The following is a 25,943-nucleotide window of genomic DNA, read 5'->3' on the forward strand; positions in this document are numbered from 1 at the left end:
AGCCCCCAGAGCATTTGGCTTTGAAGGCCAGTGGGGCTTGATTACAGGAACTCCACTCATGGAGGGCACACTCAAGGTCCTGTGTGTACCAGGACCCAAGGAAAAAGCAGTGACTTCACAGGAGCCTGGAGAAGACCTATGTGCTGGTCTTGGAGGGTCTCCTGGGGAGGCAGGGTGGCGGCTGTGGCTCACTGTGGGGACAAGGACACTGGTGGCAGAGGGACACAAGGACACTAGGGAGTATTCATTGGCATGAGCTCTCCTGAAGTCTGCCATTCTGACATCAAGATGAGGCCTCACTGTAGGATCCAGCGCTGGAACGCCTCAGGCCAAACAACAAACAGGGCTGGAGCACAGCCCCACCCATCAGCAGACAGGCTGCCTAAATCTTCCTGAGACCACAGCCACCTCTAAACACACCCCATGACCTGGCCCTGCCCACCAGAGGGACACGACCCAGCTCCAATCTCCAGTGGGCAGGCACAAGTCCCTCCCACCAGGAAGCCTGCACAAGTCTCTAGACCAGCCTCATCCACCAGGGTACAGACACCAGAAGCAAGAGGAACTACAACACTGCAGCCTGCGGAATGGAAACCACAAACACAGAAAGTTAAGACGAAATGAGACGGCAGAGAAATATGTTCCAGATGAAGGAACAAGATAAAACCCCAGAAGAACAACTAAGTGAAGTGGAGATAGGCAATCTACCTGAAAAAGAATTCAGAGCAATGATAGTAAAGATGATCCATGATCTCGGGAAAAGAATGGAGGCACAGACTGAAAAGATACAAGAAATGTTTAACAAACAGCTAGAAGATATAAAGAACAAAGAAACAGAGTTGAAGAATACAATAACCGAAATGAAAAATACACTAGAAAGAATCAACAGCAAAATAACTGAGGCAGAAAACAGATAACTGACCTGGAAGACAGAATGGTAGAAATCACTGCTGTGGAACACAATAAGGAAAAAAGAATGAAAAGAAAGGAGGACAGCTTAAGAGACCAATGGAACAACATTAAACACACTAACATTCACATTACAGGGGTCCCAGAAGGAGGAAAGAGAGAAAGGGCCTGAGAAAATATTTGAATAGATCATAGCTGAAAAATTCCCTAACGTGGGACAAGAAACAGTCACTCAAGTCCAGGAAGCGCAGAGAGTCCCATGAAGAATAAACCCAAGGAGGAACATGACAAGACACATAGTAATAAAGTTGAAAAAATTAAAGACAGAGAAAATATTAAAAACAACAACAGGAAAAAACAAATAACATACAAGGGAATCCCCATAAGGTAATGAGCTGATTTTTCAGCAAAAACTCTGTAGGCCAGAATGGAGTGGAGTGGTGTGATATATTTAAAGTGATGAAAGGAAAAAACCTACAACCAAGAATACTCTACCCAGCAAGACTCTCATTCGATTTGACAGAAAGATCAAAAGCTTTATGGACACTCAAAAGCTAAGAGAATTCAGCATCACCAAACCAGCTTTACAACAAATGCTAAAGGCCACAACTGGAAACAAGAAAATTATGAATGGAAGCTCACTGGTAAAGGCAAACATACAGTAAAGGTAGAAAGTCATCCACATGCGGATATGATATCAAAACCAGCAACTGTGAGGAGAGTACAAAAGCACGATACTGTAAATGCATTTGAACTTGAGACCAGCAACTTAAAACAATCATATATATATATATATATATATATATATATATAGACTGGTATATCAGACTGGTATATCAAAACCTCATGGTAACTGCAAACCAAAAACCGACAATAGATATACATACAAAAAAAGAAAAAGGAATCCAAACACAGCACTAAACATAGTCATCAAATCGCAAGAGAACAAAAGAGGAAAACTACAAAAACAAATCCAAAACAATTAACCCAATGGCAATAAGAACATTCATATCAATAATTACCTTAAATGTAAACGTATTAAATGCTCCAACCAAAAGACATAGGCTGGCTGAACGATCCAAAACAAAGACCCACATATATACCGTCTACAAGAGACCCACTGCAGATCGAGGGACACATAGACTGAAAGTGAGAGAATGGAAAAAGATATTCCATGCAAATTGAAATCAAAAGAAAGCTGGAGGGCTTCCCTGGTGGAGCAGTGGTTGAGAGTCTGCCTGCCAATGCAGGGGACATGGGTTCACGCCCTGGTCTGGGAGGATCCACATGCCGCGGAGCAGCTAGGCCTGTGAGCCACGGCCACTGAGCCTGCACGTCCGGAGCCTGCGCTCTGCAACAGGAGAGGCCACAACAGTGAGAGGCCCACATACCTCAAAAAAAAAAAAAAAAAAGAAAGCTGGAATAGCAATACTCATATCAGACAAAACAGACTTTAAAATAAAGATGTTACAAGAGACAAGGAAGGACACTGCATAATGATCAAGGGATCAATCCAAGAAAAACACATAATAATGGTAAACATATATGCAACCAACATAGGAGAACCTCAATATATACGGCAAATGTTAAAAGCCATGAAAGGAGAGTGACAGTAACACAATAATAGTAGGGGACTTCTAACATGCCACTTTACCAATGGACAGATCATCCTAAAATGAAACTAAATAAGGAAGCACAAGCTTTAAATGACACATTAAACAAGATGGACTTAATTGATATTTATAGGACATTCCATCCAGAAACAACAGAATACACTTTCTTCTCAAGTGCTCATGGAACATTCTCAAAGAGAGACCATATCTTGGGTCACAAACCAAGCCTTGGTAAATTTAAGAAAAGTGAAATCATATCAAGTATCTTTTCTGACCACAAAATTGTGAGACTAGATATCGATTACAGGAAAAAAAAACTGTAAAAAATACAAACATATGGAGGCTCAACAACATGCTACTAAATAACCAAGGAATCACTGAAGAAATCAGAGAGGAAATCAAAAAATACCTAGAAACAAATGACAAAGAAAACACAAAGACCCAAAACCTATGGGATGCAGCAAAAGCAGTTCTAAGAGGGAAGTTTATAGCAATAAAATCTTACCTCAAGAAACAAGAAAAATCTCATAAGCAACCTAACCTTACACCTAAAGCAATTACAGAAAGAAGAACAAAAATACCCCCAAAGTAAGCAGAAGGAAAGAAATCATAAAGATCAGATCAGAAATAAATGAAAATGAAATGAAGGAAACGATAGCAAAGATCAATAAAATTAAAAGCTGGTTCTTTGAGAAGATAAATGATAAACCATTAGCCAGACTCATCAAGAAAAAAAGGGAGAAGACTCAAATCAACAGAAGTAGAAATGAAAAAGGAGAAGTAACAACTGACACTGCAGAAATACAAAGGATCATGAGAGATTACTACAAGCAACTGTAGGCCAATAAAATGGACAACCTGGAAGAAATGGACAAATTCTCAAAAAGCACAACCTTCCGAGAAAGAACCAGGAAGAAATAGAAAATATAAAGAGACCAATCACAAGCACTGAAATTGAAACTGTGATTAAAAATCTTCCAACAAACAACAGCCCACCTATCCTTCTCAAACTCTTCCAAAATATAGCAGAGGGAGGAACACTCTGAAACTCATTCTACGAGGCCACTATCACCCTGATACCAAAACCAGACAAAGATGTCACAAAAAAAGAAAACTACAGGCAAATATCTCTGATGAACACAGATGCAAAAATCCTCAACAAAATACTAGCAAACAGAATCCAAACACAGATTAAAAGGATCATACACCATGATTTAGTGAGGTTTATCCCATGAATCCAAGGATTCTTCAATATATGCAAATCAGTCAATGTGATACACCATATTAACAAAGTGAAGGATAAAAACCACATGATCATCTCAGCAGAGGCAGAAAAAGCTTTTGATAAAATTCAACACCCATTTATAATAAAGTCTCCAGAAAGTAGGCATAGAGGGAAACTACCGCAACATAATAAAGGCCACATATGACAAACTCACAGCCAACATCGTTCTCAGTGGTGAAAAACTGAAACCATTTCCTCTAAGATCAGGAACAAGACAAGGTTGCCCACTCTCACCACTATTACTCAACATAGTTTGGAAGTCTTAGTCACAGCAATCAGAGAAGAAAAAGAAATAAAAGGAATACAAATCGGAAAAGAGGTAAAGCTGTCACTGTTTGCAGATGACATGATACTATACATAGAGAATCCTAAAGATGCTACCAGAAAACTACTAGAGCTAATCAATGAATTTGGTAGAGTAGCAGGATACAAAATTAATGTACAGAAATCTCTTGCATTTCTATACACTAATGATGAAAAACCTGAAAGAGAAATTAAGGAAACACTCCCACTTATCACTGCAACAAAAAGAATAAAATACCTAGGAATAAACCTACCTAAGGAGACAAAAGACCTGTATGCAGAAAATTATAAGACACTGATGAAAGAAATTAAAGATGATACAAACAGATGGAGAGATATACCATGTTCTTGGATTGGAAGAATCAACATTGTGAAAATGACTCTACTACCCAAAGCAATCTATAGATTCAATGCAATCCCTATCAAACTACCACTGGCATTTTTCACAGAACTAGAACAAAAAATTTCACAATTTGTATGGAAACACAAAAGACCCCGAATAGCCAAAGCAATCTTGAGAACAAAAAATGGAGCTGGAGGAATCAGGCTGCCTGACTTCAGACTATACTACAAAGCTACAGTAATCAAGACAGTATGGTACTGGCACAAAAACAGAAAGATAGATCAATGGAATAGGATAGAAAGCCCAGAGATAAACCCATGCACATATGGTCACCTTATCTTTGATAAAGGTGGCAGGAATATACAGTGGAGAAAGGACAGCCTCTTCAATAAGTGGTGCTGGGAAAATTGGACAGGTACATGTAAAAGTATGAGATTAGATCACTCCCTAACACCATACACAAAAATAAGCTCAAAATGGATTAAAGACCTAAATGTAAGGCCAGAAACTATCAAACTCTTAGAGGAAAACATAGGCAGAACACTCTATGACATAAATCACAGCAAGATCCTTCACCCACCTCCTAGAGAAATGGAAATAAAAACAAAAATAAACAAATGGGACCTAACGAAACTTAAAAGCTTTTCACAGCAAAGGAAACCATAAATGAGACAAAAAGACAACCCTCAGAATGGGAGAAAATATTTGCAAATGAAGCAACTGACAAAGGATTAATCTCCAAAATATACAAACAGCTCATGCAGCTCAGTATCAAAAAAACAAACAACCCATCAAAAAATTGGGTGTAAGACCTAAACAGACATTTCTCCAAAGAAGACACATGGATGGCCAACAAACACATGAAAAGATGCTCAACATCACTAATTATCAGAGAAATGCAAAACTACAATGAGGTATCACCTCACACTGGTCAGAATGGCCATCAAAAAATCTACAAACAATAAATGTTGGAGAGGGTGTGGAGAAAAGGGAATCCTCATGCACTGTTGGTGGGAATGTAAACTGATACAGCCACCATGGAAAACAGTATGGAGGTTTCTTAAAAAACTAAAAATAGAACTACCATATGACCCAGCCATCCCACTACTGAGCATATACCCAGAGAAAACCATAATTCAAAAAGACACATGCACCCCAATGTTCACAGCAGCACTATTTACAATAGCCAGGACATGGAAGCAACCTACACGTCCATCAACAGAGGAATGGATAAAGAAGATGTGGTACATACATACAATGGAATATTACTCAGCCATAAAAAGGAACGAAATTGGGTCATTTGTAGAGACATGGATGGACCTAGAGAGTGTCATACAGAGTGAAGTAAGTCAGAAAGAGAAAAACAAATATCATATATTAACGCATATATGTGGAATCTAGAAAAATGGTGTAGATGATTTCATATGCATAGCAGAAATAGAGACACAGACGTAGAGAACAAATGTATGGATATCAATGGGGAAAGGGGGGATGGGAGGAATTGGGAGATTGGGATTGACACTATACACTATGATACTACGTATTAAATAGACAACTAATGAGAACATACTGTATAGAACAGAGAACTCTACTTAATGCACTGTGGTGACCTAAATGAGAAGGAAATCTAAAAAAGAGGGGATATACGTATATGTATAGCTGATTCATTTTGCTGTACAGTAGAAACTAACACAACATTGTAAAGCAACTGTACTCCAGTAAAAATTAATTAAAAAAAAAAAGGGCTTAAAGACCCAGATGTAAGACCATATACTATAAAATTCTTAGAGGTAATCACTTTGACATAAATTGTGCAAGATCTTTTTGGATCTACCTCCTAGAGTAATGAAAATAAAAACAAAAATAAACACATGGGATCTAATTATTAATTTCCAAAATATTACAAACAGCTCATGCAGCTCAACATCAAAAAAACACACAACCCAATCAAAAAATGGGCATAAGACCTAAATAGACATTTCTTCAAAGAAGATATATAGATGGTCAAAAAGCTCATGAAAAGATGCTTAAGATCGCTAATTATTAGAAAAATGCAAATCGAAACTACAATGAGGTATCACCTTACACCAGTCAGAATGGCCATCATTAAAAAGTGTACAAACAATAAATGCTGGAGAGGGTTTGGAGAAAAGGGAATCTTCCTACACTGTTGGTGGGAATGTAAATTGGTACAACCACTATGGAGAACAGTATGGAGGTTCCTTAAAAATCTAAAAATAGAGGTACCATAGGATCCAGCAATCCCACTCCTGGGCACATATCTGGAGAAAACCATAATTCGAAAAGATACATTCACCCCAAAGGTCACAGGAGGGCAATTTACAACAGCCAAGACATGGAAGCAACCTAAATGCTCACTGACACATGAATGGACAAAGAAGATGTGGTACATACAGTGGAATATTATTCAGCCACAAAAAGGAATAAAATAATGCCATTTGCAATAATATGGATGGACCTAGAGGTTATCATATTAAGTGAAGTAATTCAGACAGAGAATGACAAATATCACATGATATCACTTATATGTGGAATCTAAAAAAATGATACAAATGAACTTACAAAACAGAAACAGACTCACAGACATAGAAAACAAACTTATGGTTACCAAAGGGGAAAGGTGGGAGAGAGGGATAAATGAGGAGTTTGGGATTAACATATACACACGACTATATATATATTTTAAAAGTGACATAAGAACTGAGAGTAAAGACTATAAGGATTTATGGTAAGAGGCAAATGAAATGTACAGAATACTCATAGCCACTAGTCACTTCCTTTTCCTTGACATAGATGGTTCTAATACCCTGGTTTTCTCTCTTATTCTTGTATTTGTTTTGAGCATTTGGGAAATCTTTTTAACATTTTATTAATTACGAAGCTCTCAAAATGGATGAAGACATATACAAACCATATTCTTTCAGATTCTCATCATTTATTGGTAAGTATAAGCTATGAAAAATAATTCTGTAAATAAGCTTAACAAGCAGCCAAATTTTCTATTAACACCACCACCAAGAATAACACAAATTAAAGCAGATTACTTTCAAATACCTGGCAGCTGTGATCAGTATCCAATCCATCCCAGAGACTCATAAACTGAGCTTTCATCATGGCTGTAGCTTCATGGTCAGAACTTGAACGGTTTCGTAGAAAGGAGTCTAGAAGAAAAAAATCCTTAACCTTACAAATCAGTAATAAATTACTCTTTACATAATTTCAAACCGTTAATTAAAAGCTGACAATTTTATGAAAGATTACAAAGAAAAGGGTTCGAATATGCCTTTTCATACATTATTCTGATATAACTACTTTGACAAATTATCCAGCAAATTAAAACAATCAATTCACAATCCTCATTTCTTTCCTAAAAATACATTCATACGAACATATATAAAAGAAGTAAAGGATCTAGTGCTGAGAGGCTAAAAAAGGATCACGTAGTGTCTTAGAGCAAAAGTCTGTGTGCTTTGGCCCTAACTTTCCAGGTTCTCTGCATCCTATGTGTTCTTAATTATGGGATCACATCCTTTTTCCTCATACACTTTTCCTGGTAATAAATAAAAATGATACTGGAAAATCTCAAAACACTATTAAGTGGGAAAATATAGGACAGGAAATGGTTTAAAACATACATGCTGGCATGCATGTACATATATGTTATACAGGGTAAAAAAACCTTTAATGAAATACACCAAAATGCTAATAACTTTGGTTATCTCTCAGTGATACTGATGGACAATTTTAATTTTCTCTTGAATTCTTTTCTATCTTCCAAATTATCTATAATGAACATGAAATACTTTTAGGAGGGGGAAAATTTTTTCCTTCTAGAACGAAAGGACTGAAAGGTGGTATATCCTAAGAACAAAAAAAGACAATAAAAACAAATCCTATATTTTCCCGTACAATCCTGTTTCAAATGTTTTGTCTTGTATCCCTTCAAATCACTGGCATTTCTCAATAACTTTCACATTTCAACATTAAAACTAAAACTTGAAGTCTGTCAATCATACATGCAAGTGACATGAAAATGCTTTTTAATGTGCTGGGTCCAAGCTTTAATATTAAAAACAACAACAGGAAAAAACAAATAACATACAAGGGAATCCCCATAAGGTAATGAGCTGATTTTTCAGCAAAAACTCTGTAGGCCAGAATGGAGTGGAGTGGTGTGATATATTTAAAGTGATGAAAGGAAAAAACCTACAACCAAGAATACTCTACCCAGCAAGACTCTCATTCGATTTGACAGAAAGATCAAAAGCTTTATGGACACTCAAAAGCTAAGAGAATTCAGCATCACCAAACCAGCTTTACAACAAATGCTAAAGGCCACAACTGGAAACAAGAAAATTATGAATGGAAGCTCACTGGTAAAGGCAAACATACAGTAAAGGTAGAAAGTCATCCACATGCGGATATGATATCAAAACCAGCAACTGTGAGGAGAGTACAAAAGCACGATACTGTAAATGCATTTGAACTTGAGACCAGCAACTTAAAACAATCATATATATATATATATATATATATATATATATAGACTGGTATATCAGACTGGTATATCAAAACCTCATGGTAACTGCAAACCAAAAACCGACAATAGATATACATACAAAAAAAGAAAAAGGAATCCAAACACAGCACTAAACATAGTCATCAAATCGCAAGAGAACAAAAGAGGAAAACTACAAAAACAAATCCAAAACAATTAACCCAATGGCAATAAGAACATTCATATCAATAATTACCTTAAATGTAAACGTATTAAATGCTCCAACCAAAAGACATAGGCTGGCTGAACGATCCAAAACAAAGACCCACATATATACTGTCTACAAGAGACCCACTGCAGATCGAGGGACACATAGACTGAAAGTGAGAGAATGGAAAAAGATATCCCATGCAAATTGAAATCAAAAGAAAGCTGGAGGGCTTCCCTGGTGGAGCAGTGGTTGAGAGTCTGCCTGCCAATGCAGGGGACATGGGTTCACGCCCTGGTCTGGGAGGATCCACATGCCAATGCAGGGGACATGGGTTCACGCCCTGGTCTGGGAGGATCCACATTCAGTAAGAAGGAAATTAAATCCAGAAAAGGCAGGTGCAAGAAGTAATAGTGAGCAAAATAACTGGCAAAGTGGATCTCTAAACAAGCACTGCCAGTATAAAAATAGCAACTAATATGGAAAAGTAAAAAACAAGAGAAACTGTTAACAAAAACATATAAGAGATGAGAGGAATGATTAGTATCCAAGAGTTCTAAGGTCCCTGTATTATTTGGGAAGATGCGAGAAATAATTAGCTTAGACTTTTAAGACAAGTAGCTATGCTAAATGTATGCTAAAAGAAAAAGAATACAGTTGACCCTTGAAGAAGGTACGAGTTATGGGCGCTGAGCCTTTCCATAGTCCAAAATCCACATATAATTTACAGTTGGCCCTCTATATACACGGTTCCTCCGTAGATGCAGCTCATGTGGTGATAAGAGTTTTTACTGTTGAGAAAAATCCACGTATAAGTGGACCCATTCAAACCTGTTGTTCAAGGGTCAACTGTACGTAACTTCTAAACCTGTGTGAGGGAAAAGGGAATAAAAAAAATGCAAAAGTCCACTAGATTGGTAAATACCCATAAAAAGCACACAGTTATGTGGTAGAAATAAATCTAAATATATCAGCTATTAAAATGAAAGCAAACTGACCACAGTTCCTGGTTAAAGAGCCTTAGATTAAAAGTTTTAAAAATCCAGCTATATGCTCCTTTGTGCAAAAGTCAAAGCAAAAATCCAAAATAAATGGAATAAATTGGTGAGAAAGATACACAAGGCAAACAAGTAACCAAAATACTTTATATCTATACCTATCTTTCTCTCTATATATTTCTATATAGCTTATCATATTACATATAATTATAATAGTAAATTTATTCAAAGCTACAGTTTTAATTACTGTAGCTTTATTATAATATATAAATTATAATAAAAATATAGATGATCCATAAAATAGAGAAAAAGCCCACTAATATAAAAGTCATGACATACAGAGAAAGATGATCTATTTATAAGTTGACTGTCCATATGGCAAGGAATTAAACGAGATTCCTACTTCACGTTATATATTTTAAAAAGGAGAGTATTTATGGAGGTAGTGAAGGGATTTGTAAACCAGACACAAGAAGTATAAGCCATAAAGGAAAAAAACTGATAAATTTTTTTTATAAATGTAACTATTTTTTTAATATTTTTTATAAATGTAACTACATTTAAATTTAAATCTCCATAAAAGAAACTATCATAAAGTGAAAAGATAAGCCAGTCTAGAAAATATTTGCAATCATAATAAAACATCATCAAAGAATTACTAAGAAAACTGCAAATAACCCCAAAGAAAAACTGGCAATTTACAAGCAAGGAAACCTAAATGGCTAGTCAACATGTTAAAAGATGCACAAATTTACTAGTAAGCAGGGAAACACAAAACAATGATGAGATAATTTTTGCTCTTTAAGTTGACAAAAATTAATGATACTGCCTGAAAAGATAAGTTTTGGGGGAGTATGTAGGGAAAGCTGGTAATCCTAGTGAGGTTGAAGATGGACACATCACACAACCTAACGGTTCAACTTCTAGGTATCTACCCTGGACAAACATATGCATGAGGAAACATGTATACGAAAGCCCACTGCATACTGTTTAAAAACATAGCATACCTATTTCGTCTATAAAGATGATGGAAGGCTGTAGCTTTATGGCAAGGGAGAAAACAGCAGCAGCCAGTTTCTGAGATTCTCCATACCACTTATCTGTCAGTGTTGAAGGCTGAAGGTTAATAAATCGACAACCTGCTTCTTTGGCTGTAGCCTTGGCAATCAACGTTTTACCACAGCCTGGAGGCCCATAGAGAAGTACACCTGGAAATTAACATGTTATTTTATTATTTCCTTTAAGAGAAAGAGATATTTGCTAGTTTATGGGAAAATCAACATAGTATTAATTCTGTCCACACGAAACTTTTTCGCAATATTCACTTCCATTTTTATTAATCTTTTCTTATAGTAGAAAGGAAGGTGCTATATTCTAAGTTTGTGTCAGTGATGACATGTATTTGGGATTATAGCACCCTTGTGCTTTCTCCCTTCATGAAATGGTCCAGTTCAGGATATTAAAGACAATCATCTTGACATCCAAACTCACACCTCTTGATCAATGGTTGACAAATAAAATCCGTCTAATGCCCTTCCCCTTCACGAGCTAAGAGCCCTATAACACAATGACAACAGCCCAGAGAAAATGAACAACTTCAAAATAGACTGTAGAAAACACTGTTTTGCTATTGCTCAGAGACTTGAGATAATGATCTTTTCTTAAAAAGAAATCACCTGTCACTCCTGTTTTAATTTCCTAGGAATAAAAACTATATTATTAACCTAGAGTCTCCACTGACAGCAATTTGCTGCTAAATGCAATTTAAGGTAAGTCTTTTAATATATAAAAGATCTAAACAGGCTGAGGTCTTGAGAAATTTGGGGAATCATCACCAACTGTTTTTCATCTAAAATGAGGTAGCATTTTCTAAGTTAATATAATACTAAAATTATGGCCCTGACTACAGATCATTTACAGACAGGGCTGACAAAAATCATCATCTGCAAACTTCTTTAAATATTTCCTTAATCTAGAGCTTCTCGACTTTTCTCATGTAATAGCACTTAAAGAATGACAATATTGAGAATTCCCTGGCGGTCCAGTCGTTAGGACTCAGTGCTTTACTGCTGGGGCCTGGGTTCCATCCCTGGTTGGGGAGTTAAGATCCCACACACCATGACCAAATAAATAAATACAATTTAGGCAGCATGCTGGGGTAAAATGGAGAGAATTTGGAGTTATACAAAATATTCCTATTATGTAATAAAAATAAAAAACAAAGTATGAGGGAAGAAAAGTAAGTATTTTATATAAACCTCCCCCCGCCAAACTTACATTTTTTTAAAAATGAGAAACTTGAGCTTGGTTCTATAACCTACCAAATTCTTTTTGTGCCAAACATTTCAAAATAATGTTCAAACTCCTCCTCAAGCACACATAGATTTTTCTAGTGGTTTTAATAATTCTTCAAGATTCAACTAACTCATGTTTAATCATTTTAAATTAAACCCTTCTAAAGCTGATTTAAAAATTTAAATCCATAAGCACTGCCAGTATATGTTAATTTTGTCAAGCAGTCCTTGCATTTTTTAATTACATTCATTTAGGTACTAAAAGTTCAGTTAAGTCAGTTAAATTTGAACCTTCTACTGACACTTTTAGATGGCATGTGAACAATACAGAATATAGTCTAATGCCATCAAATTCAAGTGAAGCTGAAAACATATGGGATAACATATGGAATTATTACATTTTTTATTTTGATCATATAATTTAATATGGAATGCAGGTCTACTAGCAAACTTTTAATATGTATTACTTGAATCTTGGGTTTTTAGAAATAATGATGCAAAAGTCTTCATATTTTGTTGACTTTGCAGCTATACCATCACTTCATAAACACACGGAATACTCTCAAACTGTCAGATTTGTTTCAAAGTATTCATTTATCAGTTTGAATTTTTTATTCCTAATAGTTTAGTTTTGGTACCTCCTAGTAGGATTAAGTTTTTCTAGTTATTTCAGGGATTATAATTAGTATTATTAATTGAGCAGTTATTTACTAATGTCTAAAGATTTAACATGCAATGAAAACTTTTGGATTTCATAATCTTCTGGAGGATGGAGCTGTGACAGATAAGGTTCACATGAGGAACAATCAATGCTCACTTCTTGACCTGGGTGGTAATTACATGAATGTTAGCTTTAAAATTATTTATTCAACTGTTTAATCCCCATTTCTGTATGTATCTTAAGCTTCACTAAGATTCATGTTGTCCCATCTGATACTTTATCAGTGAGTACAGCAATAATATTATTTGAAAATGGCACGTTTTCTATATCCTTTGTTGAAGTGGAGTCCACCATGTTAATATTTATGAAGATCAACGAGTGGTTCTGCAAATGCATGTGAGGCATTTAGCTTTAATTATTAGTTTTATAACATTTTAACTCGTTTTTAAAACTTAGTCTGATACTTTTACAACCATTTTCAACAGAATTAAAAATGTGTTTATTATTTTGTGCTTTGAAGAGACTTAAAAATTCAAACCCCTTTTTAAGATGGATGTTTTTGACAAAGGCTTTACTTCCTAAGTACTGCATGCAAATAAAGATTTAGGATGAGGAAGAAAAGAAGTATTGGGACAAACAAATCCAAATTTGGGATAATCCTCATTAGTGAAAAATATATTATCTTATTAGTGACCAACTTTTCTTTCTTCCTTTTTCGGACTAGTTTATTTACTTTCAAGGTTTAATAAAAAATTTGTCCAAATGGTAGAAAAATAAATATCTGTAAAACTACTTAAATACAGAGTACTGGGGGGAGGGGGGGGAGTTATAGGCCTTTATGACCACAGAAAGTCCATCTTTCAAAACATATATTTCTTATCTACATTTTAAAGAATGCATCAAAACATGGAGTATGATGACATTCACAAACATAAAAGTTATGTGCCAAAATAATGATTACTGAATTCAGATTTTATAGAAGGACCATACAGCATTCAAATGGATTTTTTTTTTTAATTTTTTTTTTTTTTTAATATTTATTTGGCTGTGCCGGGGCTCTTAGTTGTGGCAGGCGGGATCTAGTTCCCTGATCAGGGTTCGAACCCAGGCCCCCTGCATTGGGAGCATGGGGTCTTAACCACTGGACCACCAGGGAAGTCCCTCAAATGGAATTTTAACTATTGTAAATTTTTAAATGTTTGGGGGGAAGAAAGGGTTACATTTTTTAATGCAACCATCAGTATTTTATGGCATGTTCTTGTAACCAGTGACACCATATCTTTATACGTTATTAAGTATGATTATCATGTGTCACACATTCATGACATAACAAATCATTCTCAAATTAACTTTCTATAGTCTGTGAGGCAGTGATCAATTTCAGCTTAGACAGCAATGAACTAAGGAAAACATAAAATTGGCAATAAAGCAATGAGTCTAACCTACATAACCTATTTCCAGTTCCCAAATGGAACAAGTATGGTACGCAACTGATTGTATACTCTGCTTCTGTACACCAATATCCAATTTATGTTGGGGGTCAAAAAGTAAATCAATGATTTTTCAAACTTTTGTTCTTGGTAAAAAATTTTCCAAAAATGCAAAGCTGAAAAAGCTCAAATAGTAAAACTTTAGATCACATAATAAGGAAATACTCATGTAACTTAAAAAAAAATTTAAATACACATAGGAACCACCTTCAGTTTTAGATAATGCTTGTAAATAAAAAGCAGATTTACATAAGGCTGTTAAAGTACTCCCTCATAATTTGGCATCTGCTATGCTAATTGGGGCTTTAAACCAAGTCCAACTGGTGAAGTCACCCAGTTACCTGGCCTAAGCCATCACTGATGAGAAAAGCTTTCTCTAACAGCATAAAAAAATTTCCTAAATTCATTAACATTGTGAAAATGAGACATAAAAACTGACAAAAGTTCTTTCTTGTTCACACTATAAACAACCTGCAAGAGGGTACTGAAGAACTTAGTAATCCAACATTTGCCTTACTCTTGATCTGGGCTCAGATAAATCATTTGTAATTTTCTTTGGGGAAAAAAAAATTCTTTTTAAATCACAAGAGAGTAAATGCTTCTTGTTAGAAAAAAAGTAGCTTTGTTGTTTCAGAAAGTAAAATACATAAAAAACAGATTTGTTGTTTTAGTTAACAAAAAGAGAATGCCATTTTTGGTGGTAACTGTCAGCCTCTATTTACCAGAAACAAAAATTTTCTGCTTCATAAAAATGTACAGTTATTGGCTTCAATTACCTTTGAAATATAAATTAATGCACTTTTTGATATAGCTGCAAAGTTAGTAAGATTATAAACTACAACTTATACATGTTATTTTGATATTTCTAAAGATCCTTTTCTGAGAAATGCATTTGTCTAATAATTTGATTTCAGTCTTGACTAGCAACCTCTCTAGTTTTGGCAATACAATAAAGAGAAGCTTCTACTAAATAAGCTACACTACAGCGTTTGTATTTGAAAGCCATGGCAACACACTTCTACAGATCTCACTGTCAATTATCATGTAAGCTACATTTGAATCTCCTTTAACAAGTCTTAAACATGATCAATATATGAATGGCCAATAATAAAAGTATTATATTTAAGGATGTAGTTATAAATACTTTCAATTCTTGAGTTCCAAGGCTTTTGAAGTAATCACTAACTAGGAATAAGAAAATGTTTCCCTTAAAAATAAGTAGTATTTAATTTCTAGTTCATCTGTAGTTCACTATTTCCTTAAAAACAAAACCAAACAAAAAACTACCACTGCAATCTAAAATAAAATTACCAAGAGGAAAAAAAATCACTAGTATCATGAAACAACCAGAAGTCTTATCTTGAAGACAAAAACCGATACTGTTACTTTGAATTTTTTTATCCTCTATTTCCCTAATTTCATTTTCTTATAAGTAATAAAAATGAATTTGAAATAAAGGGATTATTTTGATATGTAACTATGGGGAAAAACTTTACCTAAATTTGGAAGCTGAAGAATAAGCAATTATTTTAAAATCATTATTTATAAAACAGTTCACTGGATCTCAGCAGTCTCTTGAAAACCCAACTTCAAAAACACCAGTTCTATAATGGCAGAAAGTTTCCATGTTTTCCAGATTTTTAATGCTTTAGCAAATATAAACTTTTACCATACCTTTTGGAGGCTGCAAAAGCCTGGAATTTTCAAACAAATGCTTCTTTTTGATAGGTAAGATGACTGTGTCTTTCAGATCCGTAATGACATCATCCAAACCTGCTATATCACTCCAAGTAACCTGGTAAAAGTTAAGGTCAGCAGGAAGTTTTACAGCTAATGTATATTCAACCGAAGTAAAAAAGAATCCCCCCAAATCGCAAGCCTTAATTATACCTAAATAGTAAAATATAATCATACCTAAATAATAAAAGTTTAAAATGATATATTAATATAAGTACTTTCAAGCAATACTGAAATTATTAAACTACCATGAGCTGAAATTTAATAGTCAACTACCTATTCAAAAAAAAAAAAGGCCCTAGGTCCAAACTCAAAACTCTGAGTTTTGGGATCTAATAAGCTGACCTCACTCCATTAAGATGAGGAAATACTCTGCCAAGAAGAATGAGAGCCAGCTCTGACAGACAGTTCGGCACTAGCTGAGTGGCCCAATTCACAGATGATGCTGTCAAACATAATAAGAATGAATTTAGAAATAAGGCTTATACTCACCAAACTGGGCTTCTGAATTTTACTAATTAAAAGTAAACTGTGTCAAAACTTGTCTTATATCTTTATAGAGAGTAAACGGGGATACATTTTTTCAAAACTGTTAACAGCTTGTGTATTTTAAAGCCTTCTGACTCAGCTTAAAAAAATTTTTGGGGGGGTGGGCACTGGATAAACTAACTGAAAAAGACCTGAAAAACAAACAAAAACAACCTAGCTTTAATTTGGAAGAGTAAAGGGGCTGGAGGTGGGGCTGTTTGGAAGCAATATTTACAACACATTTATTTTACATTAAAAAAAAAGTGAAAAAGCACAGCCAGATCTGATAAAATCATCACTGACTTTCACTTGTAGCTGTAACAAAGAACTGAGTTCATTTCAAATGGAGGATTAATTCTGGAAAGGCATGTATGTCTCTGTGCACACAGATATTAACAGACATTGTAGATTTTATTTCCTAGATTTGAAGATAAGGATATCGTATTTCACTCTATTTACACCTATTGTTACAAAATATTCACAGAGGATTTTAGAGTTTATAAATTACATTAATCTGATGCTCAAAATAATCCTTTAGAAGTAGGTAGAACAGGTATTACATTGTCCCTGGATTATACATGAGGGAACTGAAACTCAAAGAGAAAATAATTTACCAAGGCCATAAATTGAAAAACTGGGATTCAGAATCTTGTGTTGTCTATCATACCTTATTAAAAAATCTAGATTTGAACTCCAAGTCAAATATCCTCATGACTTAAAGCAGTAATTTTATATGCCACAAAGGTGAATATATAAAAGTACAGGTTTAACTAAACAAATGTGCACAAAAAAAGTTAACACAGCAGGCCCGAGACGATTATCCTTGGAAAGGCCTGCTTGCAAGGCTAGCCCCTGGCTGGAGTATGGGAGATACTTAGATTTCGGGAGAGTTTCCTCCATTTTCCTGATGAGAACAGCTCACTGTGCCTAAACTGTTTGTGCAAACAATATGGTTTATGGTGGATACCTGTTTTGCTTATGGGAGTCTAGAATTTTGATACATGTTAGGAAGATGTAGTCTATGTGACCAGTCCCAATTAAAACCCTGGGCCCTAAGTCTCTAATGAGCTTCTTTGGTAGATAGCATTTGACAGGTGTTCTCATAACCTGTTGCTGAAAGAATTAAGTGCACCCTGTGTGACTTCACTAGTAGACTCTTGGAAGCTGGTGCCTGACTTCCTCCAGACTTCATCCCATGCCCCTCTTTCTTTGCTAATTTTGCCTTGTATCCTTTTGTTGTAATAAATTATATCCAGGAGTATGACTACACTGAATCCTGTGATTCCTCCTAGAGAATCATCAAACCTGGTCATGGTCTTTGGGACTCTTGATACAAAATGCTAGACAAAAAAAATATTAAATAAGATTAAAGATACCTACATGCATGTTAAGAGGGTCTACTAGATGAGCAGCAATACTCATTTCATATTCTGAAAGCTTCACATTTTTCACACCGATTTGCTTCATTAATTTTTCTGCCTAGAAAGAAAAAACAAGCAACCTCCTTTAGTTTGATATTTAGACACTGGCACTACATAACACGTAACTGTGAAGTCTAAAGAGCAATGAACAGACATACAAGATTCTCCAGAGATATTCTATGCCACTTGTTTCATCCTTCCCCATTCTTAAGTCCTTAAGTAAAAAAAGATTTGAAGGTCTACTCTACAGAAACCAGGGCAATTTAAACCAGCTTTTGGGAAACGAGAAAATAGGGTACATGATTGAAGAGATATATACACGGCCTCTCATTGCTCCAATGAGATTCTAAGGTCCAACTTCATTTCTTTCCTAGCAGGATTATCATGACAGGTGAAAATGAGGCCTCAAGATGAAAGATTGAGGAGTTAAGGCTATCAAGAAATGGACAACTGGAGTTTCTTTCCTTCAATTGACAGAGTATCTGAAAACTGGTGCCCAACTGTCCTCAAATTACCCATATATCTACAAAAGGTGTTCAACCTAACTAATTTCAAATTGTTCTGAGATACTATCCTTTTTAAAGTCGATTCTTGGGGCTAGGCAACCAGAGATAATAAAAATAATTTTCAATTAGAAGTATACTTGCATATATTTTTAGAGCTGGGCAAAACTAGCCTTAAAGCTATAAGCTCTAGTAAAGCAACACAGCTTTCAAGTAAAATAAAAAGAATGTTAACATTATTAACATATAACAAGTAAAACATTCACTGAGTGTGCCAAATATTATGCCAAAATACTGTAGCTGGATTAACTCATTGAATCCTCAGAGAGATCCTGAGGTAGGTACAATTTCTCCCCAACACAGAAAAAGAAACTGAAGCGTAGCTCAGACTGTTATTTGTCTTCGGTTAAAAATTAGCAAATGTAAGAGGCAACATACGAATCCAGGCAGTCCCAACTCTAGAGCCTATACTCTAACCATCATATATATTACCTTGGTTTCCTCAGTTACATGACTGGAGTTTGTAGCAGCTAAAGAGTCTTTAAAAATCTAGAGATAATATATTCAAATTTCAATTAAGTGAACAGTTTTAGAAATGAAGGTGCTCTGGTAAATCATATTTACCTAAATTTTTGTTGTTACATTTTCCTAGAATACTTTTGATTATATATAATCTTGCTATTTGTCAGGGGTATTGCTACTCTTAAAAAAAAATCACATCATACAGCATTATAGTTATAGACTGGTTAGAGGATCAGGATGTGTGTTGATAATAACCTAGTAATATTGCACTTTTAAAAAAAAAGTGCTATGAACCACATCATTTTTCCTATTTAGTCACCCCTCTGAATCAATGGATAAAGCAGCCTTTTCCAGATTCTTTTCTTTCTTACAAATATCTTCTCTTTCACTGACTTTAAATGTGTCAGCTATGAACAGTATCCTATTTTCTGTACCTATAATAGCATTAATTTCTCTTCTTTTCCTTTGTTCTTCTATAAATGTGAAGCCACCCCACATGTGTTCTTTTTAGGCCATGCTCTAATACAGTGGTTCTCAACCAGGGGTGATTTTGGCCCCCTAGGGGACATTTGGCAATGCCTGAAAATACTTTTGGTTGTCACAACTTGAGTGGGTGGGGCAGTGCTACTGGTATCTAGTCAGCAGAGACAGGGATGCTGCTAAACAATCAAGAAGGCAAAGGATATCCTGCCTCCCCACCCCCATCATCTGGTCCAAAATGTCAGTATTTGAGAAACCATGCTTTTCTATTAGCTACTTGCCCTTAAAATTTTACTCTAGGCCACAACTGCCTCTTGCTACCTTTATTTATATTTGGAATTTCCTAAATAAAAATTATCAACTATGTTGTTTACTTTATAGAGACAGAAAACGCTATAGTTGAGTTTACCTAGAATCTTTTCTCCACAACAGCAGTTCCATTTAACAATGTCTTCAGGTTACATTAATAACATTTATAGGAAAGAGAAAAAAAATTAACGTTTATTGAGCACCTACAACATTCCTGGCACTGTGCTGGATACGGTTTACAATCAACCCTTGAAACCATCCTGAGGAGTAGCTATTATTATTCTCATTTTTCAGATGAAGAACTCAAGGGTCAGAGAAATGTAAAGAACTGGCAAGATTACACAGCTATGAATTAGCATTACCAGAGCTCAAACTCTGATTTAATTTCAAAGCTCATATTCTGTTAAAACACTAACATTTCTCATTTGGGAGAGCAGAACATGCTTAACACACACATAAATGAAAAGAAAGCACCCCAAAACACATCATACCAGTACCAAACTGTGTTCCAGGAACAAGTTATCCAATTGTCTAGCTTTGACACATTTAACTGAGCCCTTATTTCTAAAATGTTTTACCTAGAAAAACAAAATTATGATTGGACTACTTGAAAAATGGCTTATGCTCATGCAATGCTTTGCTGTTTACGGCTTAATGACAATTATACTTTCTAGTCACCCACATTTGCTTGGTTTTTAAAGTGGGTCTCTCCCACTCTGTGGAGGGAAAACGGTGAACTGTGGGTGAGGAGTCAGAGGTAGGAGGGAAACTTACTTTTTACTTTATACCCATCTTTTCAACTGTTTCATAGTATTTTTTATCCTTTCACTCTATTTCACTTTTTCTCCATTTAAAGTATTATTTAAAAAGTAAAGAAGTGGGGAAATAGGAAATAGTGAACTAATATTTCTGCCTAGAATGAGGAAGGAGGAAATGGAGTAAAGGAGCAGCAGAATAGAAACACTCATTTCATAAAGGTTCTAAAAGATTCATAAAATTGGTTGTTCTTCTGGAAGAATAATTTTAGAAAGTTAGAGATGGCACAACAAGAGTGAAAAAACGAAGATGAACTAATTCAACTTATTTCAAAAATAAGGTCATAGCTATGAGGTCATAGCTGAAGTACTCCAATTTTAAGTGTAGATAGAGGAAATTGATATAAAGCTTTAAAAAATACATTTAAGTAGGAAATAGCAAAGAATTTGAAGAATTATCTTTATACATTAGGTATAAGCCTTTACCACAAACTTACATTAAAATACTAACAAACACCCTTTTCCAGACATGCGAGAAAATTATCTTCTCTTTTAGCGTTAGTGCACTTATATCTTCTGACTTTATCGTATAACCCAAAAGTTGCTGGATAGGACGGATTTCTACTATAATACTCTTCTGCTATGTTACTGTATAAAACACTATAATGCACTGAGTTTTATCTCAAGTTTCCCTCTTGTTGCTTTTCTTTCCTCATCACTTCTATCTATCCCCTTGGCCACTCAGGCAACACTAACTGCTTATTCCTTACTGATTTCCCATCTGAATTTCCTTATTTACTTCAGCTCAGTCTTCTAAGATTCAGCTCCAGTAAACCATGGTTTTAGGGCCACTTGATTGGTAATGCAGTTCACAATGGCTTCCTGGTGTCAACAAATGTTAGCTCTTCCAAACGGTAACTGGCATTCTATGATGGCTGCTCTTAAAAACACCTGGCAGTTGAGAGTTCCAGTTTAAGATTTCAGTGTATCAGCCCTTCACAATTTCATCTATTACTTGTATCAAAATAACTGAAATGAAGTTTTGAACCTTACAATATCAACGATAGGACTAAAAACAGGGAGACATTAAGTTAATGACTAAGGTCACAATATATGACCTTCATGTGTATGAATTCTCAGTAGTGAATCTTTCCAGGCCTTTGACAACTAAACTACAATCTCAGGAATATTATATAGTCTAATTACTACACTAAACAAATATACAAATGCCCAGGAGAGGTCAAGCATTAAGTTATTCATCCTGTACTTGCAAGCTCTTAAATAGTACACCTAGAGATTCCCTGTTTTCTAACATCTCAATTAATCCAACCCATCCTTTTATTACAGACATACCTATCAAAACTCTTGTGCTGTATCTCAATATGATCCAACAGCGGCACGTGCCCAGAAAACCCTTGTCCCTCTTTAACACTCTGCTGAAACCATCTCCTCTCTCATTACCAATTAAATATCCCACATTTAGTAAGGCTGGAAGTTTTCCTGGTTTTAGACTAGAAATTATTTACAAATACCCTGTTTAATCCAAACGTAAGACTACTTCTAGGTTACTCTTCCTGATTTGAATGCACCTATGTCATCCTTCACCTTTCATCTCAAAACTGCACTGCCTTTAAGCTCACATCAGGCCCATGGATTATCTGGTAATCTCAAAACGTTATCTAAGCTTTTACAGTCAGTGTTCTTCCTCTGTGACCACAGGAGTCATACCTTCCTCCTCTCCCACATTCACACCTGATCTTTGCCCTCAATACGCACTCTAATTCCTTTCTATACACCAACTAAATTATCCCCCATCTGACTTCCTAAATGGCCTGTACCACAGAATGTCTTCTTTGGAAATATACGATTCTTTACACTTACTGTTATACCAGTTAGCCCTATCTTCAATGCAGGTTCAGCACCACCATTCAATTTATCTGCTCCCAACCTGCTGAGAAATGCTCAAGAAGTTCATAAAAACAAAACAATTGAGTTCCTAATAAACTCACGCTTTCTTCAATTATGCCCTATTGTTCCATAACCTACTACGATTTATCTCGTTATATACTAATCACATATTTACCTCAGCAGGTCCCAAACCTCCTCCACTCCCAAGCATTTAGTTATAACCTCTCCCCTTTGTCGAGAATAAAAGTTAACTCTACCTTAAAATGTTCCTGTAACTACCGATCCCAATCCCTCCTGGTTCTTCCAGGACCTACCTCCCTCCTCTTTGGCAGCAACTCTCCACCTGCTCCGCTAGTCTTTTCCCCTTTCTTCTTTATACCTTTCCCTCAGCAAACTCTGCAACGACTATGTTCTTTTACTTCAAATTACACTTGCTGTCCCCACTGAACGGAAATTGCTCTTTAATGATTTCAATAAAGCTACTGATTGCTTTCTTCGTTCACATTCCTCATGACATCTTCTCCTGATCATTTCACAATACAACATTTACAACCAATTCTCTTTTGCAACCTTCTTTTCCCTTGGCTTTGGTGACTTCACACACACCGTGATTTTCCAGATAGTGGGAAAGAATTTAAGAAGGGGCTTTTAAAAATTATATTTAACACCCCACCAACTTCTCCAAATTCTGATGTTTCAAAATGTAACATCCTTCCATTTGAAAATAACTGCCACAGTGAACCACTGTTACAATCTGCAGTATTTTGTATACTTCAGGGTAAGTTGGGGTGGGAAAGACTGGTACCAACAACTTACTTTATTCTGGTTTTATTCCTCCTCCTCTGGCCACTTGTTTTTTTAAAAAGTGCTTTTATTAAAATTGGATAGGTTAAAAAGGATATCTTTAGAACATGCAGATGAGGTATAAAGAACCACAGAGTAGGTGCTCAATGAATATCTGTTATATGAATAAATTTAAGTCTTTAATCCCAGGAAGAGATTATTGTGCATGGAATCAAGCAGAAATCAAATTTTATTCCCTCCCATATAGAGCCAACGGTCTAAGTATTGTTTACTGAAAAGTCCATCCGTTCTCCAATAATCTACAAAGCAAAGCCAGTTATGTCACACATCGTTTCCATATTACAGGTAGGACTGTTTCTGGACTCTATTCTGGTATATTTGCCAATCCACCCCTGTGCCAAAAGCACATTGTTTTGTTTTGTTTTTTAATTAATTTATTTTTATTTTTAATTTATTTATTTTTGGCTGTGTTGGGTCTTCGTTGCTGCACGCGGGCTTTCTCCAGTTGTGACGAATGGAGGCTACCTTCTTTGCGGTGCACGGGCTTCTCATTGCAGTGGCTTCTCTTGTAGTAGAGCACAGCCTCTAGGCTCACAGGCTTCAGTAGTTTTGGCTCGCGGGCTCCAGAGCGCAGGCTCGGTAGTTGAGGCTCATGGGCTTAGTTGCTCCGCGGCATGTGGAATCTTCCCAGCCCAGGGCTCGAACCTGTGTCCCCTGCATTGGCAGGGGGGGTCTTTACCCCCGCATCACCAGAGAAGCCCACACATTGTTTTAATAACTATAGCTTTATCGTAAGTCTTGATATAAACAAGGCAAATCTTTCCTCCCCCAACACACACATCTTGTTTTTCAGGAGTGTCTTACCTATTAATAAACTTTTATTCCTCAATATAAATTTTAGAAGAAAAATACAACCAAAAAAGTCTTTGGGTATTTTTTAATTGGCACTGAATTGAACTTAAGCCTTCAATAGTTTTATAATTTTCTCTATAAATGTGTTGTATAATTTGTGTTTGTCAGTTACTGAATATTTTTGATGCTACTATAAACAGTATCTTTTAAAAACTGCATTTTCCAACTGTGGTGGGTATCCAGAAATACAGCTGACTTTTGTGTACTGATTTTGTATCCAGCAGCCCTTAAACTATTATTAATCCTGATAGTTTATCTGTAGGCTTTCTTTGGCTTTCTATGTAAATTATATTACCTGTGAATAATAACTATTTGTTTTTTTCCAATACTTCTACCTCTTTTTTCTTGACTTACGCATTAGCTAATAATCAGTAAAAATGTTAAATAGAAGTGATGACAACAGGCTTCCTTGACTTGCTCCTAATCATAAAGAAAATGCTTTCAATTTTTTACCATGAACTATGTTTCCTGTAGTAAATTCATTCTATCATGCTAAAGACATTATCTTTTATTCCTATTTTCTAAGAGCATTTCTAAAAATCAAAAATAAGTGTTTAATTTCAACAAAGGCCTTTGCTGCACTGATATGATCATAGTTTCATCCTCAAATCTGTTAATACAGAATATTAATATATATGCATTTTTAAATTAATATATATGTATTATTTTCCCCTCAAATGAAGCCAGCCTTTAATTCCTGGGATAAATTCAACTGGTCATAATATATTATCTTTTTTATACACTGCTGAATTCAGCTTGTAAAGATTTTGTTTAAGATTTTTACATTCATTTTAAGTTTTGGAATTGTTGTTATGCTACCCTCATAGAAAGGTTTGGTGAGTGTTTCTCATTTTCTACACTCTGGAAGAGTTTATATAAAATTGTTACTATTAATTTGTTTCTTAAATGTTGCTAGAATTTGCCAGTAGAATTCTATGAGCCTGCAGTTTTCTTTATGAAAATATATTTCCAACATTAATTTATTTCATAGTTATGGAACTATTCATGTATTCTAATTCTTAAGTCAGCTATGGTAATTCAAAATTTTCTAAGAGTTTGTGCCATTTAGGTTTTCAAATTTATTGATATACTTATTAATTGTCTTTATTTTTAATGTCTGCAGCATCTGCTATTGCATGTCTTTTATCATTCCTAGTAATACTTATTGGTGGCTTCATTTTTGTCTTGATTGGTTTTACAGAAGTGTCAATTTTATCAGTCTTTTCAAATAATCAACTTTTGGTTTTACTAATTTTCTCTATTATATATTCATTTTCTATATTTCTATTCATTCTCTTGTATATTCTATTTTCTACTAACTTATCTTTATTATTTCCATTCTTTCACTATCTATGGGTTTATTTTTTATTATTTCCATTCTTTCACTATCTATGGGCTTATTTTTTATTTAAAAAATATTTTTTCCAGCTGAAGTTGGATA

At 35.2% G+C, this 25,943-nt stretch overlaps 1 protein-coding gene across 1 annotated transcript in view; it reads right to left on the reverse strand.

Annotated features, from left to right (window-relative positions):
• Nucleotides 1-25,943, reverse strand: part of ATAD1 (ATPase family AAA domain containing 1) — a 50,245-nt gene that overhangs the window by 18,632 nt on the left and 5,670 nt on the right. Inside the window, exons 3-6 of the mRNA XM_007470298.1 lie at nt 18,269-18,367; nt 16,298-16,418; nt 11,186-11,386; nt 7,529-7,635 (exon numbers count right to left, since the gene is read on the reverse strand). Of these exons, the coding sequence (XP_007470360.1) occupies nt 7,529-7,635; nt 11,186-11,386; nt 16,298-16,418; nt 18,269-18,367 (528 nt within the window). The remainder of the gene's footprint in view (nt 1-7,528; nt 7,636-11,185; nt 11,387-16,297; nt 16,419-18,268; nt 18,368-25,943) is intronic.

The sequence above is a fragment of the Lipotes vexillifer genome, unplaced genomic scaffold, assembly GCF_000442215.2.
Source record: "Lipotes vexillifer unplaced genomic scaffold, Lipotes_vexillifer_v1.1 scaffold690, whole genome shotgun sequence".
NCBI classification, from domain to species: domain Eukaryota; kingdom Metazoa; phylum Chordata; class Mammalia; order Artiodactyla; family Lipotidae; genus Lipotes; species Lipotes vexillifer.